Here is a 13,151-nt window from a genome sequence, read left to right as displayed (position 1 = left end):
ATGTATTTATTTTTACAATCAGAAGAAAAAGGAACATTTTTATTTAGGGTAAAAGAAATCTCATTACAATGCGAGCTGCTTTGTTCTGCTTCTTCCCACTTTAATTCTCTGCCACACTCCAGTTTCCTTTCAGTTGCAAAAGTCTAGAAGGCAGACCATCAATTCTGCTCTGCCTAACCTCTTATGGCGTCCAGTCTGGTCAGAGGTCAAAATGCCACGGAACTGTTAGGCTCCTTCCAAAGGGCATTCTTTGCCTCAGATAGGATAGGGGAGCGTAGCATTACAGCTGTGACACAAGAACTCCTTGAATAAAGAGAGTTTATGCTCCATTAAAACTACCTACTCAGGGGCTTCCTTGGTGGCACAGTGGTTGAGAGTCCGCCTGCCGATGCAGGGGACACAGGTTCGTGCCCCGGTCTGGGAAGATCCCACATGCCACGGAGCAGCTGGGCCCGTGAGCCATGGCTGCTGAGCCTGCGCGTCCGGAGCCTGTGCTCCGCAACGGGAGAGGCCACAACAGTGAGAGGCCCGCGTACCGCAAAAAAAAAAAAAAAAAAAAAAAAAAAAAAAAAAACCTACCTACTCAGAATGGGAATGGGAGTTAGGAAGGGAAGGTTATTGTAGGGTCAACTTTTTCTTCAAAGAAACGAGTCTTACAGGTACTTATTGCCTTGCTCAAAAGTATGCGCAGGGGTACAGGGGTGTGTCTGTGTCATCTGCATTCCATCTCACAAAATACTTCCTTTGAGATTCACATCACGGTCTCACTTCACCAGTGTATTATTAGCATATTTGCTGGTTTCCTTTTTTTCCCCTCCAACTTCAGTCACCAGAAAAACATCTATACACAGACCCTACAAGAGATGGAATGCCCATGAAAACACTGGCCTGAAACTACGAAGGGACCCAAGGGTGTTTCTGTTTCTTATTCTGAATGCGCTGCCAAGGCTAAAAGATCATTCCTTACCTGCCTTATGTAGCGTAACTGAGATTCAGCAATTCCATGAATGAAAGACTCCGGTGAAGAACCTCTTGAGTTTCCATCACTAGCCAGTTGGGTTGAAGGGCTCCACAGCATTTCACGGACAGATGCGGGATTCAGGTCTACGTGGAAGTCAGCTGAAATCTTACAATTGTTCTTCACATCAAATAAGGCAAGATTTATAAAAAAGGGTTCAACCTGGGAATGAAAACCATTACGTTTTTAAACTATGACTTTTATTTTAGGTGGGGTGGGGGGAGGGACACAAATTACAAAATAATTTTTTTTTAATTCCTCTGAGTTCAACATTTAGCTAAAATTGCATTGTGGCTCATTTGCATATAAGAAAGAGCGTTCTAAATAACAGACTATGAAGTTTTAACTTCCGTCAGGTATAATTTCACAAGTTATAAATTTTTTAAAATGATGCGTAGAAATCAGAAGCCACATTTAAAGAACTTCAACTGTTCTATGAATAAATTTTAATTCTCCATAGGCTTATTGAAATTACCCCAAAATAATGCCGGTATTACAGAGCAGAAATAAATCTTCCCTTTTGCTATGTTACAGCTTATTGGATTATACATTTAATAAGAGCTAATATCAGTGAACATCCAATTACTTGACAAAAGCTTTGCTCCATCAGCAATTTTGGAAGACATGATTCCTCTCCACAGATGGCATTTGAAAGCTGGTCACAAAGAGAAATTTCAGGCCAGATGGCATACAGATTAACCCTTTACACACCGAAAGTCTGCTAGTGCATCTCAGCTACTTTCTTAGAGAATAAATCATCACTGTGGATATTTCTCAAAGACAAAGTAGAACCCCCAAAAAGATGAACATAAAATGCAGTCTCTTTGGCGATTTTACATTCATAGTTTCAAGTATTCCTAGGCAGCTCAAATGATGTGTGACAGCTAATAATTAGAATTTTCTGTGAAGAACAGAATGAATTTACCCTATGAGAATAGTGAGTGAGGTGGAGCTGACTGCACAGCATCTGTGTTCCTCCATGGCTTTGGTGTTGCTTACTCATGGCTATGAGTCAATTTCACAGAAGTCATATTCTCTGGTAGAATTTACAAATTTGAGGACTTTCCACGCTCTGAGACATGTCCCTCTTGAATGTAAAGAGCCTACCTACTCTACCTGCTATTTTGAATAGGTAAGACTTTCATGAGTCCTCTCAAGATGAAAACACATTCCTATTCTGGCAAAAGAAAGACATGTATGGAATTCTTCCATGTCAAACTTATCGTAACATGTAGCAATGGAATTTGCATGCAGTAAATTAGTTCTCAGAACAAAATTAAAAATCTTAAAAAAATAAGGAAGAAGTTTCCTTAATGCACTGGTTTAATGGAGGTAGAAGGAAAATTCATACATACGTTTGTGGGTGGTCCTTTTGCATTGTCTCCAACTTGACCCAAGATATTGAACGTTAGATCATGGCAATTTACCAGGAAACGTTTATTGCACTTTTCCTCAAATGGCTTTATATCAGGTTCAATTCCAGAAAAGTCCAACCTCTACAAAATACGTAATATGAATCATTTCCCCCCAAAATAGATATTATATGAATATAGATCTATGCGTAAAAATTGCAAAATCCAACAGTTCTCTGTCCATTCTTCATTTGAACTCTTATTTTTTTAATTCAACAAGGCTTTGTAGAGCTCCTTTATAGTAAGGTTCAAACACAGATAGAGAGAAATCCCGACCTCACCCTCCACCCCACTCCTCTGACTTCATCTCCTATCCTCCCCCCGACCTCTGTTCAGTCCCATTGGCCTCCTTGGTAATTTCTCCAGCACACCAAGTATAATCCCACCTCAGGACCTTTGCACTTGGTGTTCTGTAAGGAACCCTCTTCCTCCAAGATAACTGCAAGGCTTATTTACCAGGGTGAGCCTCACCAGCGTGAGGCTTCATTTCATTCAAGTGTCCAATCAATTGGCATTTCCACAGAAAGACCTTCCTTAATTCCCTATATAAAACTACATACTGGGCTTCCCTGGTGGCGCAGTGGTTGAGAGTCCGCCTGCCGATGCAGGGGACACGGGTTCGTGCCCTGGTCCGGGAAGATCCCACATGCCGCGGAGTGGCCGGGCCCGTGAGCCATGGCCACTGAGCCTGGGCGTCTGGAGCCTGTGCTCCGCAACGGGAGAGGCCACAACAGTGAGAGGCCCACGTACCGCAAAAAATAAATAAATAAATTTTTTAAAAAAATAAAAAAGGATATTGGGAGTCAAAGAATTCCTCTCACAGAATCCTCCTCCTCAGCTCACACGGCTCAGGAGATCTGAGTTCATCTGTTCATTCTAATGGTCTGAACGGACTCACATTCTGTGCACAAATGGGAGGAAAAGTATATACTGTGGGACAACTTACTATACTTTCGAGAAGACCAGAGACAGGGTAGATGGGAAATGACTGGATGAATCCGAGCAGAATACACTGCCAGTATGGAAAACTCAAGCCAAGAAACATAAGAATTTTTCTCAATTGCCTGAGTATTTCAAGCCAAAACAGGTATTGTGACTGAAGAGTCTTGGATAATTATAGCTGTTCTGACCCTGCCTACATCACTGACAAAATTCTCCTTCAAAGGGCCTAAAATATAATATTCGTACCTGAAAGCACGATTTTCCCCCCAGAGTCTATTTATCTACAAATGTGTGGGACTAGACAGCTCCCTCTTGAACACTTATCTATCCGTGGAGCCAGCGGAGGCAAGTCATTGCCATGGAGATCAATTCTAATTTCCGCCCATTTATCTGCTCTCCTTTCTAGCTCACTCAGACGGTGGAATGTGAAGAGAAGCTGGACTAAACGCCCCCAGCCCCCAAATCCTTTCCCTTCTGAGGCCTAAGAGTGCAAATGTTGGGACATATGGCCATCCTCAGTAGTTCAAAGTTGGAGCCACCCCCTTCAGTCAGTGTTTCTTTTCTTTTGTTTTTTGTGTTTTTTTTAATTTTTTGTCTGCCTCTTCTTTGGGGGATGCTTATTAGGCGTGTACATTTTTTATTTTTTTGGCCGTGCCACTTGGAATGTGGGATCTTAGTTCCCCAACGAGGGATCGAACCCGTGCCCCCTGCATTGGAAACATGGAGTCTTAACCACTGGACCGCCAGGGAATTCCCCAGTGCTTCTTTATTCTCTACGGTCAGTGGAAGAAAACACGTCTCTAAACACTGAACTCTGGCCAAAAGTGACAGCCGATATTATAGGATGACACTGCCTACCTAGAAAAGTACTCGACACACACAACCTAGATTTCTCTGTAGTGAAACTGCCTTCCATAACCAACACTGAAGTCAATTTTCTGTCAAACTTTCATTGCAACTGTGAATTTTTCTCTCACTGTAGCTCACTGATAAACAACTCAAACATAAAATCAGTTCAGTTCCATGACCACAAAAACACTACACCACAGATTTTTTAAAGACACTAGATTGAGTTTCAACCACAGTCAATTGGCTTCTTTGTATACAATCAAAGAGTCTGACATGTTCAATTAGAGCCCAATCATGCTGATGAGGGGTGGGATCAAAGGCTCAGACATGCTTGGAATGAGTAAATTTCTGAATGAGTATCTTAGAACTAACATTCCCAAGGCCTGCTATACCCCTTTTTGTTTTAATTCATACAACTTACGCAAATAATATAGTAGTGCTATGGAGAAAAAGGGAGAGAACGTTTAAAACAAATTTTCCCCAGATAATTTTATTTTCTCATGTGGTATTTTATTAAGGAAAAACTTTTGCATTATTTACAGACTATATACTTTTTCCATTTCAGACTAAAAACTTTTAGTTAGAAAACTGTATGAAGTGGGGGCTTCCCTGGCGGCGGAGTGGTTAAGAATCCGCCTGCCAGTGCAGGGGACACGGGTTCGAGCCCTGGTCCGGGAAGATCCCACATGCCGCGGAGCAACTAAGCCTGTGGCACACAACTACCGAGCCTGCGCTCTAGAGCCCGCGAGCCACAACTACTGAGACCACGTGCCACAACTACTGAAGCCCACGCGCCTAGCGCCCGTGCTCTGCAACAAGAGAAGCCACCGCAATGAGAAGCCCGTGCACCACAACGAAGAGCAGCCCCCGCTCGCTAAGAGAAGCCACCGCAATGAGAAGCCCGTGCACCACAACAAAGAGTAGCGCCAGCTCACCGCAACCAGAGAAAGCCCTCGCGCAGCAACGAAGACCCAATGCAGCCAAAAATAAATAAATAAATTTATTAAAATAAATCAGAGGAGGCTCCTCTTTAAAAAAAAAAAAAGAAAACTGTATGAAGCAAAAAGAAATGAAAACAAGATCAGTCTTCCCCAAATTATTTTATATTGTACTGACATATTTTCACTGAGGAAAAAACTGTAATGCTTATATAATGCGTACTTTTCTATTAAAAAAATCCCACAGATTTTAATTAGAAATCTCATGTAGAAAAATTGAAAAGAAAACTAAAACACTCATCTTCCCTCAAATAATTTCATTTTCTTGTGAAACAGTTTCCATTAGGAAAAATATTTGTAATATTTATACACTGCAGAATTTTTCCATTTTAAAAACTCAGCAATTTAATTAGAAAATATGATGGAATTACCTAAATGGGAAAAGAATATGAAAAAGAATAGATACATGTATATGTATAACTGAATCACTGTGCTATATACCTGAAACTAACACATTATTAATCAATTATATGCCAATATAAAATTAAAAATTTTTAAAGAGATAAAAAAAAATCATGGAATTAAATATTAACTACCTATATATCTTAGTACAAAAAGTGCCTCACTCTCATGAAAGAGATTAGAATACACACGTGCACATAAATCTGCACCTCCCTGCACCGCTTTCCAGTTAAAGTGAGATACATGAAAATTATCCCAGTTCTACAGGCCTACATCAAAAGTGGAAAATAAACACGTCTCATATGACTCGGTGTTCCTTACACTGTAGATATTCACTGCTACTGGATCACAATTGTATTTAATGGGTTAAAAGCACTGAAACCATTGTTAAGGACTCTTTAATTTATCCATTTTGAGGAGTGAGATGAAGTGAAAAGAATATAAAGAACTGAGAGAAAAAATATATATATATATGTTGTCCCAAACTATTTGTATATACGCTAGCCCTCTTAGTGAAGTTAGCTGTTAAGCTACTTGTTCAAAGTAAGCAAGACAAGTATAAAGCAATAGATATGTCCAGTAGTGCAAAAATCAGTGATTTCAACATTTCAGACATTGTTTACCTGAATAAGCAACTATTCTAGGATTAAAGAAATGTATCATTAATACCTGAACTTCCGAGTCAAAAGAAAAGAGGTTCTGTCTTCCATCTCCTCTACTGAGTTTGTTCAGCTGTTCAGTTTCTCTTCCATACTAAAATTAAAACAAACATATATATACAAACACACACACACAAACACGAAACATTACTTCATTTCCGTCAAAACAGTATTAGATGCCATTTAATTATCTAGTTTATGTGAAACTAGCAATCTGCCACAGCTTCAAAAATATACTATTCTTGGGCTTCCCTGGTGGCGCAGTGGTTGAGAGTCTGCCTGCCGATGCAGGGAACACGGGTTCGTGCCCCGGTCCGGGAAGATCCCACATGCCGCGGAGCGGCCGGGCCCGTGAGCCGTGGCCGCTGAGCCTGCGCGTCCGGAGCCTGTGCTCCACAATGGGAGAGGCCACAACAGTGAGAGGCCTGCGTACCGCAAAAAAAAAAAAAAAAAAAAAAATATATATATATATATATATATATATATATATACTATTCTCCATTTCCAATCACTTAAGGTGGATAAAGAATGCTTGCTGGGCAGAGAGTCACAGTCACCATGACCCATAAATAAGCTATAGATCAGCTTCTTATACTTTCTATATGCCTTTTATAATACCAAGAATACTGTTCAACCCATAGTACAAAAAAGAAATACAAGAGACTTTGGATGTAAAAGAGAATAAACGAGAGAAAACATTATCTTTTATATATCCATGGTGCTAGCCATGGAATATTATACACAATTCTGATTCCATCACTTTAGGAAAAACATAATGGGCTCTACGGTCTGGAATGACAAAGACTCAGAGGGGATACATTAAAATCTACAGGGGATCATGAGTGTGTTCCTAAATTTTGGAAAACAGCTTTGAAGCTTAAGAGAACGCTAAATTTCAAATAGAAAAAAGTAACATCTAAACCTGTGTAACTTAATAGTTCAGGAAGAGGAATAAAGTAAAAATATAAATAGGTTTGGCAAGGATTTAAATGAAGAAATGGGTCATAACCTCCTAATCTATTATAGTAGAGAGTCCACAGAGTAATAATATATGTAACCTACTAAGATAGGTATGATAATCACCTCTACACTTTCAAAACTGGCTCACTTCAAACACCAAAGAGCAGAGTAACTAACACAAACGCTGTCTGTTAACCAAAATCTTTATCTGATGAAATTATTCATATACATATACATAGGCAGCCACATATAGAAAGACTATGATTTTCATACAAAATTAACATATACAAATCATTAGATTGAATATCACGTTCAATCTTCATCAAGAGCCCCTTGAATGAAGCATAGTTAGTGTATGAATGGCATACAGTAACTGAACTGAATAAGAAGTAGCAGATAAAATCAATAAAGTCACTAAAGTCTAGAAGTACTTCTTGGCATCTAGGAAAACAAATAACATTTTCCAAACTGTTAGTTGGCACTTACAGGTCCAGCTTTAGGAGTGTAACTTTTCTTTTACCATCTCTACCTGTTTCACTCATTTGTTGTGGTTTTTAACTTAGAAATGACATTGCCACATGGAATCCAGCATTCAAACTTTAATAGCTAATCCTGCACTGTCTCAGTCGAAGGCAAGTTGCCATCAGAAAGATGTACCTTCATCAGTTCCGGATGCATGCTCCGTTCCAAACTGGCCATGATGTTCTCGGCTTTTCCTTGGCTGCTAGTTTCATCATCTGCGAATTCATTAAAAGCAGATGTTCTAAACCATGCAGACCATTACTAATCACCTAAGCGGAATATCCTAACTATCTCTCTCTCCCACCCCAACCTCTCCTACTAGATTTATTGCAAAGAATTTTGATTATGAAAGCAAAGGGAAAACTCTAATGGGCTTTTGAAAATCTGCCATGAATTCCCTATCTGTTTCAGTCTGGTTATATTTCATATGTCAGAGCCCATGTAGCATATCAACTCTTAAAAAAAAAAGAAAGAAAGAAAGAAAAGAAAACCCTATCAACCTCCGTAGTCACTTTTAATGAAGAAGTAGGTCAACCTTCAAGATTAAGAGTTCTATATTCACTCTACACAAAGGACATTCCCATGGATTCAAGACAAGGGCTTTACCTCAATAATGAATCATTTAAAAATTCTGACCTTGTGCTGTCTCTACCGTCTCCTTTTTCTCTTGCACTAAACTGTCGGTATTGATCTGAATAATCTTTTTCAAAGTTATCAACCATTCCTCCATTTCCTGCTCAGTTTCAGCAGCCAGATAATGGCTATACTTATCTAACATCTTGAGTTCGAAAGCATGACGGCGCATTTTGGGGCACTGGAGGGGGGGGAAAAAAAGACGTGTTCAGTTAGTTTAGTTGCCCTTTTAATATTAGATTTCATTAGTTTATTTACTTTTACCTCAGCTCAGCACATATGTACGTCAATACTTCCATGAAAGAACTGCTTCTTTCAACAAGGAATAGAAATTCCAAGACGACGAATGGCCACGTCAAACACCTTATTTATCCCCCTCAGTACTGAGCACAGCAGTATATGCACAAAGTTGGCATAAAATACTACACGTTGAGTGAGTAGTATCATTTAAGGCCTTCTGACATCCTCCACATTTGGATAATCAAACTACCACCATAAAAATAAGCAAATGTTTTACTATTTCCACCCCGCTTTAAGTTTTCCCGGCATATTCACAGATTTTCAAAATCAGCCCTTAAAAACAAGCTTAAATGTGACCTGAAATAAACCTGGCACTTGCTTTATATCACACCATAAAATGCAATATCACTATCTGATTCACTCTGCCATGCAGAATATGCAATGCATCACAGTAGCATAAAAGAAGACTGTAGTTGGTTCATATTAGATTGTGGCTCTCCATATAAATGATGGAAATGGCCCAGGCTGAATGCTAGCATACAAGGAAAATAAAAGCCTCTTCCTTTCCTCAAACACGATGACACCTCTTTTGTATTACCACCTTCTCTGTCATGACAAAAGAAACGACACACTCTCCCCCGCTCCCAAATACCTCAGCCTTAATTTCAAGAAAGGCTCATGAATCAATAATTTTCCAGTGCATGGTCATCATTCAAGAAGGAACCAAGGAAAGTTCCTCCTCATCTTCAAAGCATAGTAAAGAATGAAATGAAACTGCTGTAGCAAGTCATAAAGATTTATATATTTGAGAATATTTGGGAGGAGGGAATCGTAAATAGAGGAGCACCAGAAAAGGAGGTCAGTCCGGACTAGAGCTAATTGAGAAAATCTGGGAATTGTATGCGCCTTCTCTCAGTAGATAAGAAAGCTGTCACATTTATATATATATAAAAGAAGGCAACTTCTATTCACATAGATCTTTATATCTTTCATATTTTATGTTTTAAAGTGTGTCTTCACTTGCTCCTCAAGACAATCTCATTTGATAAAGCGAGTAGATATTGTTAATCCCACTTTACAGTTCTGAAAACTAAGATTCAGGTAGGCTGAGGGTGTTGAAGCAACACCTCCTGCCCTCCACTCAATGCAGTGCTCCTTCTTGTCGACCAGGCCACCCCGGCTCCGTAGTAATGGCTCCTATCACACGGTCAATCAACTTCCTATTTAATCATCTCTCTGCCCTCTGCTTCCCACCCCATCCACGCTAACCCTAATGTCCCTGCCTCCTCAAGTAACTCAAATCAGCAAACATTTGCTAAGCCCCTACTGTATGTACAACTCTGCTAATCACTATAAGGGACCCAGACGTGAATATGACATGGTCCCTGTAAGCCAAAAAGGAACGCACAGAGCTAAGTACAGTGGTAGCACAGGGGAGGTGGAGCTTAATTCCATGAGGGTGAAGAAGAACACAAAAAATGTTTCATGCCACAAGTCCCATTTGAGCCAAGTCTTAACAGATAAGATTCAAACAGGAACAGAAGGGGAAGTATATGCCAAGCAGAGAAGCAAATGTAAGAAAGGCACATAGGCGTGAAACTCAGTGGAGTGCTTAGCCTGGCGTGAGCAGAGCACAGAATGTGTATGGGGGTGCCGGGGGATGGGGTTAGTAAGGTCAAATCACTGCGGGCCTGCAATGCCCTGGTAAGAGATTTCGAGCTCACTCTGCAAGACAATAAATCAAGAGCCAAAAGGTTTTTTGTTTTTGTTTTTTTTAACATCCTTACTGGAGTATAATCGCTTTACAATGGTGTGTTCGTTTCTGCTTTATAACAGAGTGAATCAGTTATACATATACATATGTTCCCATATCTCTTCCCTCTTGCGTCTCCCTCCCACCCACCCTACCTATCCCAGTGAAGGACCCCATCCACGTCTTAGGAAGCCGGATGACACATCAGAAGGCAGGAAGGTGAGACTCTAGGCAAGACAAGATAAAAGGGGGAACCAGAGGAAGACAGTGAGAATGGAAAGAAGGTAAGAGATTCAAGAGGCACCCTGGAGCAGACTCCAAAGGACTGGGTAAACACTTGAATAGTGGCACAGAGGGAGAGTGGGAACTCTGAAGAGGATTCTGAATTGCTAGTTTTGGTGGATGCAGATGTCATTAACCAAGGCAGAAAAATACTGAGGTTCTTAAAAGTTGATCAATAACCCTACCTGAACAACATCAATGCAGGCATCCAAGTAGATGCAACCTTTAGATTCTTTTGAATTTTTCTCATCTTTATAGGAATTGAGAATATACGAACCATCAGGAAGCTGAGTTAAGTAAAAATACCGTCTCTTGAACACCTATGGGGGAAAAAACAGCAGTGACACATTTGTTATGTATACATTGCATTTGAACAAAAAACCTTCAAGGGCTTGCCACACGCATTATATCTGGACAATCTTCAGACAACTTGGGGAAGTCATTAGGAATTACCATTATCTTGATTTTGTTTTAAGATGGAGAGCTTGAAGTCAAGTGGTTTACGCTCAGTCAAGTATCTGGAGAAGTTTTAACACTTTAAAGTTCATAAAGCAGTTTTGTATCTGAATCACTATCCATTTCGCTACAGCATCCTTCTCCTGTTTAATTGCAAACCATGACTGGATTCTTATAATTTCGTTCACCTCACCACAAATCTAAGGGTGTGTATATACATACACACACACACACACACACCCTCTATCACATAGTTACTTATCACCTGCACATCTTATTGCACTCACCTATGCTGCTCCAGTGTCCCCACTGCCGAGAGTCCAGCTTATAACACACCCACAGGGAAATACTGAGAGCAGTGAGATGCCACCAGTTGCTGTTCAGCGCCCTGTATGCTGAGATTTGAGTCCAAAGGCCCAATGTGATTGGGCCACGCGTTTGAAATTAGGGATTCACAACAGTTAAGGAGTAGCCTGTTGCTACAACTCACAGCGAAGCCCACAGCAATGGGGAAAAGGAGGAAAAGACAGCCTGATTCATTTATTCTGCCCCTCTACTCTCCCTTAAAAGACTCTTGGACCTGATGAAGAAAGTGGAAAAAGGGTTAGGGTTAGGATTCAGAGCTCTCTGATGAATCTATGCTTCTTTCAGTAAGCCACAGACTGCAAGCTGTGTTCAGCATTTGTTATAGTAAAATTCCCCTGGTTAAGAGATCTAAAATCATTTCAGGGCGGGAATGGGAAGACAGACTAGGAAATAGCCTCTTGGTGATCATATTGAAGAAATGCATTCCTATGCATCTTGTCTTACTCACAGAAGTCAGCTTTAAGACCTAAGCTAGCCATTTTCAATCACCCATCTGATAATCCAGTATGACCTCTGACTATTTTAAGAACTTTAATTATGGAAAGAGTATTATTTGGCAAGATTATTCTTGAAAACTACTTAACTCCTGGCAGAGTATCTCAGATATCAACAATTCATCTCTCCATGGCATGAGAGTAAGCAAAATATAGAAACAGGTTAAGGGGCATTTCTTTTAAGGAAAACCAGTAAAAAGAAATCATACGCTTGTAGTTATTTTTGACTTGTGCAAATATCACTGATCTTAGAATGAATGACAAAAATATACCAGTGTGGGCCTCCCTGGTGGCACAGTGGTTGGGAGTCCGCCTGCCGATGCAGGGGACACGGGTTCGTGCCCCGGTCCGGGAGGATCCCACATGCCGCAGAGCGGCTGGGCCCGTGAGCCATGGCCGCTGAGCCTGCGCGTCCAGAGCCTGTGCTCCGCTACGGGAGAGGCCACAACAGTGAGAGGCCCGCGTACCACACACACACAAAAAAAATATATACCAGTGTGAGGAACACCCTAACAGGTTAGACTGGTAAATGCTTGCTGCTTCTATTTCAGGGAGGGGCCCTGTGGGCTATATGGCATCAACAGAAAGAAGTCCAAGTAGAAAATACCACTTTGTTTTTCAATGCCTATCAGGTAAATATTACTGCATCAGTATACAAAGGCACAGAAAGTGTGTGTGTGTGTGTGTGTGTGTGTGTGTGTGTGATCTCATTTTACCCACATTTAAGTTTACTGCAACTATAATGCAGAAATCTAGATTCATATATGAGGAAAATGTTAATCATAACGGTGATCATATATATATATGTGTATATATATTTATGTTTGCTTATTTTCATGACAGTGGTTCATAGCTGTTATTAAATTGATGGAACCAGAAGACCTAAAATGACATAATGAGCTGATTTCAAATGAACAAAACACCACTTTTTAGAAGTTATCACAACACTTATGTATGACAAAAATTAAAATACATTTTCCAGGCAAAAGTTAACATAAAAAAAATTACAACCAGATTAGAATCTGAACCATGATCAAATCTAAAACTCAAAGTTCATAGATTCAGTGGTACAGTCTGTAGACTCCATTGGCACAGTCCTTAGCCAGCAACAGAGGAAGGGAAAACACAGAGCAAAACATCTGTGGCACAGAGTCAAATTATAGCC

General features: G+C 40.2%; 1 protein-coding gene across 4 annotated transcripts in view; it reads right to left on the bottom strand.

The window, feature by feature from the left end:
• DOCK11 (dedicator of cytokinesis 11) overlaps positions 1–13,151 on the bottom strand; it is a 189,349-nt gene that overhangs the window by 122,766 nt on the left and 53,432 nt on the right. For all 4 annotated transcript variants that reach the window (XR_004347927.1, XM_032618688.1, XM_032618686.1 and 1 more), the window contains exons 7-12: positions 10,856–10,990; positions 8,399–8,576; positions 7,898–7,977; positions 6,291–6,374; positions 2,374–2,514; positions 968–1,180 (exon numbers count right to left, since the gene is read on the bottom strand). Coding sequence is in view for 3 of the 4 variants with exons in the window: in XM_032618688.1 (XP_032474579.1) it covers positions 968–1,180; positions 2,374–2,514; positions 6,291–6,374; positions 7,898–7,977; positions 8,399–8,576; positions 10,856–10,990 (831 nt within the window). In the remaining variant the exon portion in view is untranslated. The remainder of the gene's footprint in view (positions 1–967; positions 1,181–2,373; positions 2,515–6,290; positions 6,375–7,897; positions 7,978–8,398; positions 8,577–10,855; positions 10,991–13,151) is intronic.

The sequence above is a fragment of the Phocoena sinus genome, chromosome X, assembly GCF_008692025.1.
Source record: "Phocoena sinus isolate mPhoSin1 chromosome X, mPhoSin1.pri, whole genome shotgun sequence".
NCBI lineage: Eukaryota > Metazoa > Chordata > Mammalia > Artiodactyla > Phocoenidae > Phocoena > Phocoena sinus.
The sequence above is the reverse complement of the archived record's forward strand: the minus strand, read 5'-3'. Positions and strand labels throughout refer to the sequence as shown.